Source organism: Nannobrachium achirus, assembly GCF_963921795.1.
Source record: "Nannobrachium achirus genome assembly, chromosome: 7".
NCBI lineage: Eukaryota > Metazoa > Chordata > Actinopteri > Myctophiformes > Myctophidae > Nannobrachium > Nannobrachium achirus.
Window position 1 is genome coordinate 2,246,254 of NC_137816.1, and position 15,237 is coordinate 2,261,490.

The 15,237-nt window shown below is 45.0% G+C and overlaps 1 protein-coding gene across 1 annotated transcript in view; it reads right to left on the reverse strand.

Annotated features, from left to right (window-relative positions):
- Positions 1–15,237, reverse strand: part of adamts7 (a disintegrin-like and metallopeptidase (reprolysin type) with thrombospondin type 1 motif, 7) — a gene marked incomplete at both ends in the record, with an annotated part of 192,011 nt that overhangs the window by 163,653 nt on the left and 13,121 nt on the right. The window contains 2 exons of the mRNA XM_080729396.1: positions 7,527–7,723; positions 15,011–15,191. Coding sequence (XP_080585522.1) covers positions 7,527–7,723; positions 15,011–15,191 — 378 coding nt within the window. The remainder of the gene's footprint in view (positions 1–7,526; positions 7,724–15,010; positions 15,192–15,237) is intronic.

Here is a 15,237-nt window from a genome sequence, read left to right on the forward strand (position 1 = left end):
ATCTACAAGCACACAACGCCTCGCGGTGCGAGGCGTTGTGTGCTTGTAGATCTGCTGTTTTCACTACTTTTGTGCGACGGCCTTCGCTTTGCGAAAAAATTAACAAATTTGAAACTTGGATACAAGGTTTCTGCCCGACAGTGACGATTTACTTTGTTGGCCACCCAGCCCCCAAAATGGAACGAAGGCCGACATTTTTTTTGAATTTTTTTCCTAATGGCCGGCCGTTCGGGAGTTCCGCTTTTCCCAATGGCCAGCACGTCCCTGCTTCCTCTCCTACACAGACTCGATCCTCTTTCTTTTTGGTTCGAGTGGACACGTGAACGCCTGTAACCCCAACAAACCCACCCGTTCACTCAGATCAGCCAACACAGGGATGCTGACAGAACCCTCGCTAAAAACCCCAGGACAAAAAAAAAACACTTGTCCTAGAATATTCGCCCTCCTGGCCCCCAAACTGTGGAATAAACTCCCTGTCACACTTAGAACAACTGACTCACTCCCTAGCTTCCGCCGTGGCCTGAAGACTCACCTCTTCAGACTCCACCAGCCCATAGCACTTACCGTAGCACTCGCCGACCCTCAATGACCATACATGAAGGCTAGATAGCATTTCTTTGGTTTTATATAAAGCTTTTACTGATTACAGTAGGTGCTTGGTCTACCTATGTTTATTTTTTTAATTTTTTTCCTTGATTGATAATTCTATGCTGATGTATTGAGCTTGCTTATTTATTGATGCATCACCTTGCTTATTGTAAGTCGCTCTGGATAAAGAGCGTCTGCTAAATGCCTAAATTGTAAATTGTAACACTTCCATTTCAGTTGTGTACCATTGGGCGTAGATTCATTCTGAAAACTAATCATAAAATGTTTGTGTGGCTGCATGGAGATGGTTTTGCTTTAAAACTTTTCTTTGTGTACAGTAAGTAGCCTTAGACAGCATTTCAAAGTCATAAAAGAAATCCCAATTAACTCTGGAATGCATCAATTTGAATGCAATGCCTTTTCTTTCCAAAGTTCAGCTAACGACATTCAATTCTTCAAATCTTCTCAAACCCACAGAGAGTTATGCTATGCATAATAAAATACATGAAAGAAGCTCCATTCAATACGATTCTTTTTCACCACTTCAACATTCTCCCTTGTCAAATACCATTCATTTTTCTTTTTTCCAAATAGTCTCCACATAACGCTCTCTCTAGCCCTTCTGCAATTGAGCAATGGAGACAGAACATACTGTATCTGACACATTACATAAAGGACCTCATTCATCACGGCCTGTGGCTGTTCCTCACTATGGAACTATTCTGAAGGTTTTCTTAGTGCTCTACTTCACAATAGTACATTAAAAGCTTCTATTCACCCTCTCAAACATTCACCTTGATGATCCACTTTCTCTTGTCCCATTTCTAGTGGAATAAGCCATTGTCGTTTCTCTACCGGGTCGGCGGTTCAGATCCCGGCTCCTCCTGTCCACATGTGGAAGTGTCCTTGGGCAAGACACTGAACCCCACATTGCCTCCAATCAGATGGTCGGTGCAAGCTTGCCACAATGCATTGGTGTGTGAATGTGGGAAGTGAGGACATTGGTGTTGAATGTTCGCCACTTCACTTCCCAATGTATGAATGAATGGACCATTGTAAAGTGCTTTGATTTTGCAACTTAAAAAAAAAGCGCTATAAAAATGTAATCTATTACCAGTAAGACTCCCTAATCGGGAGATAAGCGACCGTTGGTCGCTTATCTCTACAAATAGGCCAAAAATTAGTTGTACCAAAATCGTCCTGATGGTGGCACTAGATGGGACAGATGCGTTTTGATTACATGACTGTACAGATACTGTGCGATTTGCGTGATTTTAGGGCAAAATCTGTAGGAGCAGTGTCCAAAAATGTGTTTTAAAAAATCGGCCTGCAGGTGGCGCTAAATGGGACAGATCCATGTTGATGAGATGAGTGTAGACATACTGTGTACCGATTTGCGTGATTTTAGGGCAAAATCTGTAGGAGCAGTGTCCAAAAATGTGTTTTAAAAAATCGGCCTGCAGGTGGCGCTAAATGGGACAGATCCATGTTGATGAGATGAGTGTAGACATACTGTGTACCGATTTGCGTGATTTTAGGGCAAAATCTGTAGGAGCAGTGTCCAAAAATGTGTTTGAAAAAATTGGCCTGATGGTGGCGCTATATGGGACAGATCCATGTTGATGACATGAGTGTAGACATACTGTGTAGTGATTTTCGTGATTTTAGGGCAAAATCTGTAGGAGCAGTGTCCAAAAATGTGTTTTTAAAAATCGGCCTGAAGGTGGCGCTATATGGGACAGATTCATGTTGATGAGATGAGTGTAGACATACTGTGTAGCGATTTGCGTGATTTTAGGGCAGAAATTGTAGGAGCAGTGGCCAAAAATGTGTTTTAAAAATCGGCCTGAAGGTGGCGCAATATGGGACAGATCCAAGTTGATGAAATGAGTGTAGACATACTGTGTACAGATTAGCGTGATTTTAGGGCAAAAATTGTAGGAGCAGTGTCCAAAAATGTGTTTTGCAAGAATCTGCCTCATGGTGGCGCTAGAAGAGGGCCATGTGAGAAATGAGGGGTGGGGTCTCCGCGCCGCCTTGGCGGACGAATAGGTACCGGCCCCGGCTCTCCCGGACGCTCCTAGCCAGAGTTACGGCATTTTATGTGAGCTGCAGTGGAGGGGGTCCTCCACTGGGGGCGTCACCACTTTTGCATCCGTTCTGGAGCACCAGGAGTAGGTGGTCCCCGGGAATTCCCCGTGAGCAGCCCTGTTGGGGTGGTCATTTGGTCATTTTTGCACATTTGGTCATTTTTTACACCTGGGGGTCCCTGGAGCTCCGGGGGTAAGGAGTGTGTGTGCAAAATTTGGCATGGATCGGGGCAACGGTTGCGGAGATATGAGCAGGGCAAAAGTGTGACGTGTGACACGTGTGATAGACTGACGGACGGAAGGACGGACTGACAGCCGGTGGAGGTTTGGATAGTATAGGAGTGCAAGTAACTGCGACCTACGGTCGCAATTATTATTGCATAAACTTACATTTTGCCCCTCTCCGTGTGTGTCTCTGTCTGTCCCCCCTTTGTTTCCGTCTATCTGTCTGTCAGCAGCGAAATCTCTAACAGCACTGGATTCGAAACCACTAGATTGGGTTTAGTCTGGGATCACTTCACTTTTCGGGCTTGTAACCGGTCTGGAGCGGAAACCACAACACGTCATGTTGTAGTACTCAAAGACAACAATTTGGCCGGAACTATCCACCGGAAACAGTTTTAACCCGAAATAATTCCCCTGCGCTCAAGGACATACTTTTAGGGCCTACCTAATAAACTCCTTGATGCGGAGTAGTTTTGCTTTTGAAAAATCTGTTTGGTATATGCATCTTTTAGTCCAACTCGTAGCGACTGGCAAGACTACACTAGGCTACTCAAGCATTTTAATAGGGATTGGGGAAACAAACGGAGGGAACCAAATCAAAGCGACGCCGCTTCTTCTAGTGGTTTCCGCGTTGGGCGGAAACCAAACGGCCTGTTGTGAACGAACACCAGGCTTTCCCCCAGAAAGCCTGGTAGGCGAGGTTGGATTGTGTTTACCAGCCCCCCGACGCTCCTGCTCACACCACACTATCCACGACGGAGGCGCGGCGTCTCAGGCGGCCATGAGCCCCGTGAGTCACCGCCGAGCGAGCGGTAGCGAGTGAGTCGCCGTGACGAGCGGTGCGTGACCGTCGCATGGGCCAACTCAGCGCCGTTACCGAGTTGTGTGCCGTTATGGACAGAATAGTAAATATTGACCAGGGGACTGCTTCTACGCCCGAATGCGTCTCAAAGGCACTGTACTGCGTTAGTATCCACGTTGTCAAAGATATAAACACGAAAAAAAGGGTGTTCTTCTCTCTCAACTCAAATCATCCATGAAGAAGTGGAGCGTGGCATAGAGCAAAGTGCGGCGAGTCTAGACTGCCAAACATAATTAGCACCTGCCCCGAATACAGACCATAATCACAAGCAGGCCTCTTAGGTTTATAGGTTATCAATATGTCTGTACACGGACAAATGTGGCTAAGGAAAAAGATTTGTATGATTTATATGCAAGGACTAGAAATGGGACAAGAGAAAGTGGATCATCAAGGTGAATGTATTCACAGCGTAACTTTCTGTGGGTTTGAGAAGATTTGAAGAATTGAATGTTGCTGTCGTTAACTGAACTTTGGAAAGAAAAGGCATTGCATTCAAATTGATGCATTCCCGAGTTAATTGGGATTTTTTATGACTTTGAAATGCTGTCTACACAAAGATTTAAACGAAAACCATCTCCATGCATCCACACAAACATTTTATGATTAGTTTCAGAAAGAATCTACGCCCATAGTACACAACTGAAATGGAAGTGTTACAATTTACAATTTAGGCGTTTAGCAGACGCTCTTTATCCAGAGCGACTTACAATAAGCAAGGTAATGCATCAATAAATAAGCAAGCTCAATACATCAACATCAGCATAGAAATGTATGAATGAATGGACCAATGTAAAGTGCTTTGATTTTGCAACTTTAAAAAGAAAGTGCTATAAAAATGCAATCCATTAATGCAATCCATTATTGTCGGCTGTTTGTTCAGCCTGTCGCTAGCTCAGTGAATATCGCAGCATGGCTACGATCACCAAGGCCCGGGTTTGCTTCCCACTGAGGGTAAATAAATATTCGAGTCAACACGTGTCGGCGCATGCGCACTAACACTCTCCCTCCGCTTCTACAGATAGACGCCAAAAGCATCCCAGTGCGTTTCAGGGATTGACGTCCAAAGCGTTAGCGCGTCACGGGTGAGAAGCAGGGGGGGTGAGAACGGGTTGAAATGATGGGTATGGGCCAAGTTACAAAAGTAGTTTTACGCTCGTGATTAATGGACATCAAATAACAAAAACACGCTCAGAAAGCTGATCTGCTTGTTCGTCTAGGATGATGATGACACCATTCATTATTGTTTACACATGTATGACAGAAGAAATGGTTTCCCTCGGCAGCTGTAACACATTTTTCCTCTGTTTTCTTTATAACTGAATGGGTTAACTTGGCCTCCGATTGTTCTAAACTCAAAGGTGTTGCCAAAACTCAACGGTCAAAGGATGCAGAACATAATGGCTGCTTCCTCCATTGTATTATTTATTGTATGTAGAGTGAGTTAAACTATAACCTTCATTATGATTGAATTCCCCTTCCTTTAAATCCTGTCCTTGAGCCATGTCAGCAGCTGTGGCCACTGGCCCAGGCAATGATGTATTGTATGTTTTTTCACTCCCAAAGTGCTAACAGACGCGGGCTGTCGTCAGCTTATTCAGCATCCCCAGAGTACGAGGAGGAGGTGGTAGGACTTAACAGTGGCGAGCTGGGAGACGTAACAACGTTGTTGTCTTTTGGAACAGGAATGAAAGAGGAGAGAGAAACACAAGGGCTCCAGTCCAGCGGGAACTGGAACGACATGATGTCACCGTGCTACCAAACATGAGGATGGAAAGAATCTGACCTCATATAGCCGGAACAATGTTTTGGATTAACAACCCATTTAGAATGCCTAGAATTATTGAATGCTTTAACTAGTGAAAAATAGCAGATATACAAGCTCACAGCGCGGCACCGAGTGCCGCGCTGTGAGCTTGTAGATCTGCTATTTTTGTCGTGAAAATGTGTGCAAATCTTTGAATGTATGTATTTTCAAAGCGAACGTTTGTAACTCAAATTTTGCTTCTGGGTGGTCCCTTGGAACTAGATATTTTGAGATGCGGGTCCGTGGCCAAATACATATCATTTTGGGGTCTTTCACATGAAAAGGTTTGAGAACCACTGACATAGTAGTTTCTCAAGAACAGACTAACTGAGCTCCAGTTAAGTGAAAAGGACCTTTTCTTTGACGATGGCTAAGCCGGATTGCTGACATAGAAACATTGGTTTTTCAAAAAATCTTAGAAGGATTCAAAAGACACTTATAGAATCGGGTCAAAATTCTAAATTTCAAGATTTTTCTAAAATAGCAGATCTACAAGCTCGCAGCGCGGCACTCGGTACCGCGCTGTGAGCTTGTATATCTGCTATTTTTCAATAGTTAAAGCATAAAATAATAATACACAATACTGTGTACCCATTCTGAATGGGTTAAGCTGTATGATATAATACTGTCCGTGGATATGAGCACCCAAAGTATGTGCAGAGTCGAACATTGTGAACAGTATATCAGGGAGGGAAAGTACTCGGTAGTGTGTGTGTTGAAACAAAAGTTTCTTTCAACATATGCATTGCACGCACAAACACACATGTGCTTGCGCACACACGCACACACACACACACACACATACATACTGTACACATCCCAAAATGTCATTCCGTGTGTACTTCAGAGCATGTGCTGAATGCACCGAGGAGAGTGGTTTGGGGACCATACCAGAGATGTGCCCGTTTCTCAGGAAATACTGGAATTCAGTGTAGAAAGAAATTATTAAATCAATTGATTAGCGAGATCAATTAAGATAAATGGATTAAGACCAAACGGATACATTAATCCACTAATATATAAAGGAGAACATAGTCATTGCGACCGTCAGGTCGCAGTTTAGTATCAAAACCTCCACCGTCCGTCCGTCCGTCCGTCCGTCCGTCGGTCACACGTCACACGTCACACGTCACACCTTTGCCCTGCTCATATCTCCGCATCAGTATGACATCACACTGCTGACATCAGTATGACATCACACCGTACACAAATGACCCTTATATAAGACCGGCATTATCTACCGACAGATTAGTAACAAGATGTCAAAATCGTCTAGGAAGGATGGTGTGAGTCATGCTGGCACCCTTCGCGGCAGGAGGAAGCTGGTTTTTAGAGTTTAATGTGCTGATTAAACTCCCTGCCTCTTCTTCAGTCTATACTCGCTGTATAATAGATAAAGACATACAGTATTCATTACACTGTCAGAGCCCTTGGCAGCCCCTCTTCTGTGAGATCAAGTGTTGATTTCAATTAATTACATTGGAGAGGATGAAAGAATAATACTACACACACGGTCTCTCACCAGTGTGTGATAAGAGAAGGATATCAAATGGAACCCAACCACCTTAAAAACCATTGTATATATATCACTGCTCTGCCTGCACATTACCGTGATGCATGAAAACTGTTTTCACCTGTACATATTTTGTTCTGATTGTTCTGATTGTATTGTATTGTATTGTGTACACTTCTGCTTTGGCAATGTAAACGTATGTTTTCTCATGCCAATAAAGCCCTTTGAATTGAATTGAAAAAAAAAAAAAAAACGGAAAAATAATAATAATAATTTGAATATTAATTTTCATATTCGAATATACATGTTTTCCTATTTCGACGAATATTCGAAATTCGAATATTAATTTGGCAGCCTTGGTGTGCGTGCGTGCGTGCGTGCGTGCGTGCATGCGTGCGTGCGTGCGTGAGTGAAGGCATACGTGCATCTGTGTGTTGCACTTACAATGTTCATGACAGCCAGAACGTAGCTCTCCACTCCCTTGCTTCCATGGTATTCCAGCATCTTGGGGTCGGCAACCACCAACGTTTCCACCCACTTCTCTTTGCTGACCGACCGCTGGCGAATCCTCCTCTTCCTTCCACGCCTTCGTTCCCAGATCTCCCGTTGGCTTTCAAAATCCTCAAATGCTCCATGTGGATCTGCAGATGACAGCAGTGTGATTTTGATTTAGTTTTAGTTATAGTCTTTTGAATAAGATTTCATTTAGTTTTAGTCACATTTTAGTCATCTGAAAAGTCTTAGGGTCGATTCACACTGTAATAAGGAGCCTAACTAATTTCAGTTCGGGAGGGCTCCCCGACCGAAATTATTTAAGTTCGGGGGAGTCCATTCATACTTTATTAACGGCTAGTGCCGAAGTCGCTTGTAAATATTGGAGGTCCATGGCATGACAACATTAGTGGCCGATGAATGAGCGTTGCAGGGCGCATACATACAAAGTTGTGTATAAGCTCTTCTTTTCTCTTTAAAACGGTCGGCGACTAGCGATACACACAGCAAAGCTGTGTGTGTGTGTGTGTGTGTGTGTGTGTGTGTGTGTCTGTCGTGTGTCTCGCGCGCGTGCCTCCCAGTCCATCACTCTCGTCTCCAGCCAGAGCGAGAACCAGCTGACAATGTATCCGCTTTGCGACGCTCAATACACGGCCACACAAGCATTGGAAGTCGGCGTGTCTCCCTCCCAAACGACCGCTGTTTCCTTAGCTTCACAGCCGAGCATATGAACTTGGAGCCGGGCTGAATGAATGAGAAGACACCGCTGAGTATCGGGAGGTCACAACATTTCGGCAGCACCGTGGAGCCGAGTTTAGTCGGTTGACGCCACCCCGAACTGGGAGGGGAAACCCATATTGATTGATTTTACACTTGGTTGCATGCTGAAAACACCCGAGCGCAATCAAACAAGATTACTTGTCTTTTAGTTCTACTCAATCTCTTCTCCTTAGTCTCTCCCTAACATTTTAATTTTAATTAACACTGAAAGGTTTATAGGGGGCACGATGGCGCAGTGGTCAGCGATTCGCCTCACAGCTAGAAGGTCCTGGGTTCGATTCCCGCCGGGGGACGCTGTGGGTGCTGGGGGCATGTTCCTCCCCCCGCGTCATCAGCGCCCACACCCTAGGTGGGGTCGGCGATAGGGCCTTTCTGTGTGGAGTTTGCATGTTCTCCCCGTGTCTCCTAGGGTTGATACCCTCACAAAAAACATGCAGTAATCCTGGTCTCAATAATGCCTCCCCCTGGCGCCTGATGGAGGGGAAAGGAACTGGTTGGAATAACGTGTTCCTTCCACGTGCTACGTCCATCCCAGGGAAATCCCCCCTGTCAGGTGAAAAGAAACAACTTGGACTACCCATGCATTGAAGGAAGCATGAGGTTTGTTCGTTGTCTCCCCAGGCGTGGCAGAGGGAGAGAAGAGCCCAGGATTACATAGGCAATTGGCACTGGGTGAAAAATGGGTTACAAAATCGTGGGATAAAAAAAAAAAAGAAACACTGAAAGGTTTATGGCCAAAATGTATTCCTGACATACTCTTGTTCTATATGGTGTTTGCCCAATCTCTACTTGGACTTCACAGCCCTCCTTTCTCTATTACCGTAATTGCTGCACCTGAATATAAGCCGCACCAGCTAAATTTAGAAAAGAAAACAAATCTTTACATATATAAGCCGCACCTGACTATAAGCCGCAGGGGTCCTTCTTGCTTCCTGCTAGAGCGCCCCTGGTGGACATTAGCTGTATAAATCAATATATAAATCCTTGTTGAAAGACCATTGTAAAACTAACTAACTGGCTGTTAGCTGTAAAAATCGTTATATAAGCCGCACCTTTGTATAAGCCGCAGGGTTCAAAACATGGGAAAAAAGCCGCGGCTTATAGTCCGGCAATTACGGGTATATACTATATATACATTTTACACTTTAAATAATGCATTCATGCTAGTAGGATGTGGTGAGATATTCAATTTGACCACAGCCTGGAAGATTCATTCCTTACCGAGGTGCTTAAGTACCAACATCTTAAGGATGCTATTATGCAGCTTGGTTACAAATGTAAACTGCTTGTTTTCATGCAGAGGAGAGACACTGGAGCAGCTCAGACTGTTTTGACCTTCTATTCAGGTGCCAGCATAAAGAGAAATGATTAACGTTTCAAATGCAAATAAAGATGTTAAATGTGTGTGTGCTTGCGTCGCGGTCAGGTCAGCATATGGCGCCACACTCAGTGGTTCTCAAACTTTTTCCACGTCAATGCCCCCGAAATTGACACTTATTAGCCTGTGGACCCCCATATGAAAAGATATGCCAGGGACCCCCCATATAAGAAATATTTTAGAGCTCTAGCAGTGATTCTCAACCATTATAATTTCAAGGACCCCCAGTTTGACATGCATTAGGCTACGGACCCCCATGTAATGGCATTTCTATCCCTAAGGACCCCAATTTATATTGTAAAATCAATGTTAATTTAACTCGGAGAGTGTACAAATGCAAGTTACAGACCCATAAGGGTCCATTTGGTTGCTATCATTTAGCTGGGGACCCCCTGGAACTCCCTCAAAGACCCCTCTGGTTCCCCAGACCCACTTTGAGAACCAAATCTACTCTCTACAAGGACAAACAGCAGATCCAGGACAGATGGGCTGAGCACTTACTTTTAAGACACTAGTGAACACCTCAAATCCTGCACAGACGAACGTACTCTGCCTGCCCCCTGTAAACATGCTGGATTCCTCCGCCAGCTTCTCAGAGGTACGCAAGGCCAGCATGGGGAACAAATAAATAAATAAAAACGATAATAAAAAAGAGATCCCGGGATAAATCCTAAAGCATGATGGATTTGTTTTAGCTCTGCACTATGCACCAGACTTCCATCTGGTCATCAGACGTCATCCCACAAGACTGGAAGGATGCCAACATCATAATAATCCAACAAGCGTAAAGGTGACAAAGCAAATTGCGGCAACAGTATCTCCCTTCTATCCGCGGCTGGGAAGGTGCTAGCACAGATCATGTTGCAACAAGTAGCAAACCATGTAACTGGAAAGCATCCTGCCCGAATTCCAGTGTGGCTTTAGACTTGACCACAGCACCACGGAAATGACCTTTTCGCTAGACGCAGGTGCAGGTAAAATGCAGAAAACACAGCAAAGACCTGTACCTGGCATTCATTGATCTGTCCAAAGCCTTCGACACAGTAAACAGGGACTTGCTGTGGGAAGTATTTGGGAAGCTAGGTATACCAGCAGAGTTCTGACTGTAACCTCCTGCGGCAGCCACATGACAGGATGCAAGCATCAGTGGCCATCTGTGGATGTGGGAGACTGGGAGTCAAGCCCCAACCATATTTAATACGCTCATCTCCACTGTCACCCTCCTGTCCCATCAAAAACCTGGACCCCACAGATGGGATTCGGACACAGTACAGGCTGGATGGTAACCTTTTTTATCAATCCGTCACCTCCAATCCACTACCAAACTCCCCACCCAACATATCCTAGAGCTACAGCACACCGATGACTGTGCTTCTACTTGCCCTCTCACCAGAATCCCTTTAGTGCACACTACATGTGGTCGCCTCCATATACAGTGCCATTGTTCTCCAGATCAACATGAGAAAAACCTGCAAACACTCATGCAGGAGTTTACTGCCCAGACAAACACGTCTAACTTCACCCTTGACGGGCATCCACTTCACATACCTCTCTGCCACTCTGTCATCATCCTGCACCATAGTAGTTACGGAAAGTTAGCCAATCGCTAGACCAATCTGGGAACTAAATCTAGATCACTAGCTTTCTTCACAAATATGTTCATAAAGGTGTCTACTATCACCTCTGAACTTTGTCAAACACAACTCCCTTGACATACTTTGTGGGAGCCAATCAAAGTTGGGATACCCAGGGCCTGGGATTAAAGGGGGAAAAATAAAAAATGGCCAATATGAACGTATGAAGTGTGTAATTAGGGTATTGTTGTGCTGCTGAATCCATCCCAACCATTAGTTATCAGTAAGAATTACTCCTTGGCCATGAAAAAGGCCTAATTGGCTACGGCTTAGCCAATCATGTCATTCGAGTTCACCTGTGTCCTGTTTGTCCCTATTTTAAAGGAGTGTTCTTGTCAGATTGCATCATGTTATCCTGTGTGTCATGATGTGTGCTTACCCACCCGATCTTTAATAGTTTTCATGAATTCAAACCCTACTCCAACCTTTTGGATGTCTCATGGACACACAAAATGGATTCAGCAGCCCAAAAATTCCCTAATTACACACCTCATATGTTCATGTACATTTTATTTTTACACCCTTTAATCCCAGGCCCTCGGGATACCCAATAACTTTGATTGGCTCCCACAAAGTATGTCAAGGGAGTTGTGTTTGACAAAGTTCAGAGGTGATAGTAGACACCTTTATGAACATATTTGTGAAGAAAGCTAGAGATTTAGATTTAGTTCCCAGATTGGTCTAGCAATAGGCTAACTTTCCCTTATAGTCCAGGCAAACTAGCTCATTTTGGACCCAAAATAGAAAGTAATTGTAACAGAATTTTTTTCTTCACAGACCTTTTCTATAAGGTCTCCAGAACAACATACTAAAAGTCCTAATAAATCCTAGTTGCGGAAATATGTTTAATTGGCACCAATCCAAGAATTCCACCCAGGAGGAAAATACCCAGAAAAATATTTTTTTTCTGGGTATTTAAGGAGGATCTGAGGGGTCTATTAGGGGTTTGTCATGATGCCGAATCCATTGCAGGCATTTGATTTGCACAAAAAACATTCCGTGGGCTAGAAATGGCCTCAGAAAACAATACACGTATGGGTGAGTATTCATGTTAGTCGGAGGCCTTAAGGTTTTTTTTTCTCGTGCTAATCAGTCTATAAGTGCAAAATTTTGCACAGATGTAGCTCAGGGCATGCTCTAATGATTTAGCTAGGGCGCCCGAGTCTGCGACATTCGGGGTCGCCACAGCGGCCAAATCAAGTTGGGCTCCCATCGACTTTAGTGATGAAAAGTGATGAGTCAGAGTTTTGTGGGTGCTGTGGTGACCCCGAAGGTCGCCGACTCGGGCGCCCTAGCTAAATCATTAGAGCATGCCCTGAGCTACATCTTTGCAAAATGTTGCACTTTTAGACTGATTAGCACGAGAAAAAAAACCCTAAGGCCTCCGACTAACATGAATACTCACCCATACGTGTATTGTTTTCTGAGGCCATTTTTAGCCCACAGAATGTTTTTTGTGCAAAACAAATGCCTGCAATGGATTCAGCATCATGACAAACCCCTAGTTAGACCCCTCAGATCCTCCTTAAATACCCAGAAAAAAAATATTTTTCTGGGTATTTTCCTCCTGGGTGGATTTCTTGGATTGGTGCCAATTAAACATATTTCCGCAACTAGGATTTATTAGGACTTTTAGTATGTTGTTCTGGAGACCTTATAGAAAAGGTCTGTGAAGAAAAAAATTCTGTTACAATTACTTTCTCGTAAAACGCTAGTTTGCCTGGACTATTACTATAATAGTTGATGACGTCCAGGCTCGCATTGGCCTGGCCTCCGCTGCCTTTGGAAGGCTTAGGTACAGGGTTTTCCAGAACAGGAACCTCACCATCACAACCAAGGCTTTGTATAAGGCGGTCTGCCTCTCCACGCTGCTCTATGGCTCGGAAACCTGGACACCCTACCAGAGGCACATCCACAGTCTAGAGCAGGGTTCCCCAATAGGTGGCCCGCGGGCCATTTGCGGCCCGCTGGGGGCTACTGTCTGGCCCCCACCAACCCCAGTAATAATGGTGGTATAAGAGCAGCAACAACACTAGTATATCGCCGTTGTCGGGTGGAAACCTCGTATCTCCAAATTTGTACGTTCTTTCGCAAATCATACAAGGCCGTCGCACTAAAGTAGTGAAAACAGCAGATCTACAAGCACACAACGCCTCGCGATGCGAGGCGTTGTTTGCTTGTAGATCGGCTGTTTTCACTAGTTTAAATATTTTTTAAAATGATAAATGCAAAACGAATGGTTTTGGACATACAAGATTTTCACCCGACAACGACGATATCTGAACTGTCGCAGTCGCTGGAGTAGCGGGAACGCCACCGTCGCCCCCCTGCAATGTTGTGGCCCTCGGCTTGGTACCCTAGACATGATTCGGCCCTTGGGGAAAAATAATTGGGGAACCCTGGTCTAGAGGCCTTCCACAATCCGCTGCCTGGGTTTCCTGCGTTTGACTTTGGAAGACAGGGTGCCCTATATTGAAATTCATGACCGGACCGACACAGCCGACATTACAGTGCTCCTTGGACAAAAAAACACCTGAGATGGTTTGGGCACGTGATCCTTATGCCAGCCCACCGTCTACCCCGACAGATAATCTATCGCCAGCTTCGAGAATAGATGGTCAAAGGTCTGCTGGGGGCCAGAAAAAGCGGTACAAGGACCACATTAAAACCCTCCTGAAGAACCACCAGCACTAAGAGTCCTTGGCTGTTGTCCACAGAGAGAGGAGAGTACAGCGATGTGCACAGAGGCACCAGCGTGCTACAGCACCAGTGTGCGTGTGCGTGCGTGTGTGCGTGTGTGCGTGCGTGCGTGCGTGCGTGTATGAGCGGTGTGTGCGGTGTGTGCGTGCGCACGCTAGTGATGCGCGGATGGCGGTTTTAGCCGCGGTGCACCGCGGTGATCCGCGATGTGGGCGGATTTGGATCAATCAAATATAACTATGAATTAATTTTGGATAACCGCGGATGAAATAATGCAGGAAATAAATGATAAATATATATCTATCAATACAAAGGCTACATCTCTGAATGCCTGTGTCTGTGTGAGAGAGTGTGTGTTACTTTGTATAATTTGTTAATTCTTCATGAGGCAATGTCCAGTCCACAATAAAACGATACAGCTGCGACCAATTAAAGGCATTGGATCGGCATCACGGCATGCCTCGTCGCGCTCATTACCTCTATGGTTGCGCTGCAAAAAAGTTGAATCTCTTTCATACTGTAGATCCCTCGCGCATAATGCAAAGTATAGGTAAGTTAAACTTCCCACTAACAAGCTTTGTGTGTGCTTCTCTCTCTCTCTCTCTCTCTCTCTCTCTCTCTCTGTGTGTGCCTGTCTGTCTGTCTGTCTGTCTGTCTGTCTGTCTGTCTGTCTGTCTGACTGTATCAGCGCAACGCAGCACAGAAAAGACGAACTGACATTCGTAGGCTAAATCAATGCATTTCTTGGAATAGGCCAGAAAACAATAATACTTGACATATGGAAAATGCGGATGAGGATGGATGCGGATATATAAATTGGATAATATAATTAATGCGGTTGGATAACGGGCGGATAATTAATTTGCGCGGATGGATTCGGATGAACTCAAAAGCCTATCCGCGCACCACTAGCGCGCGTGTGTGCGTGTGGGGTTGGGAGTTACCTTTGACTCCACAGGTACCGTTTACAGCTTGTTTTTCGGAGATGGGCTGTGCTGTGGGTCTCCATGAGGGCGAAGCATGGCGCTTGTAGATGGCGTGGGCCTGAGGTGCAGCGGACCGGTCACTGGAAGGCTCCAACGGCCGAATGAAGAACTCTTCAGCAGCCAGTCTGAACAGTCCTGTCTGCAGAGTGGAGGTGTAGGGCTTACACACAACAATATGTTTCTCT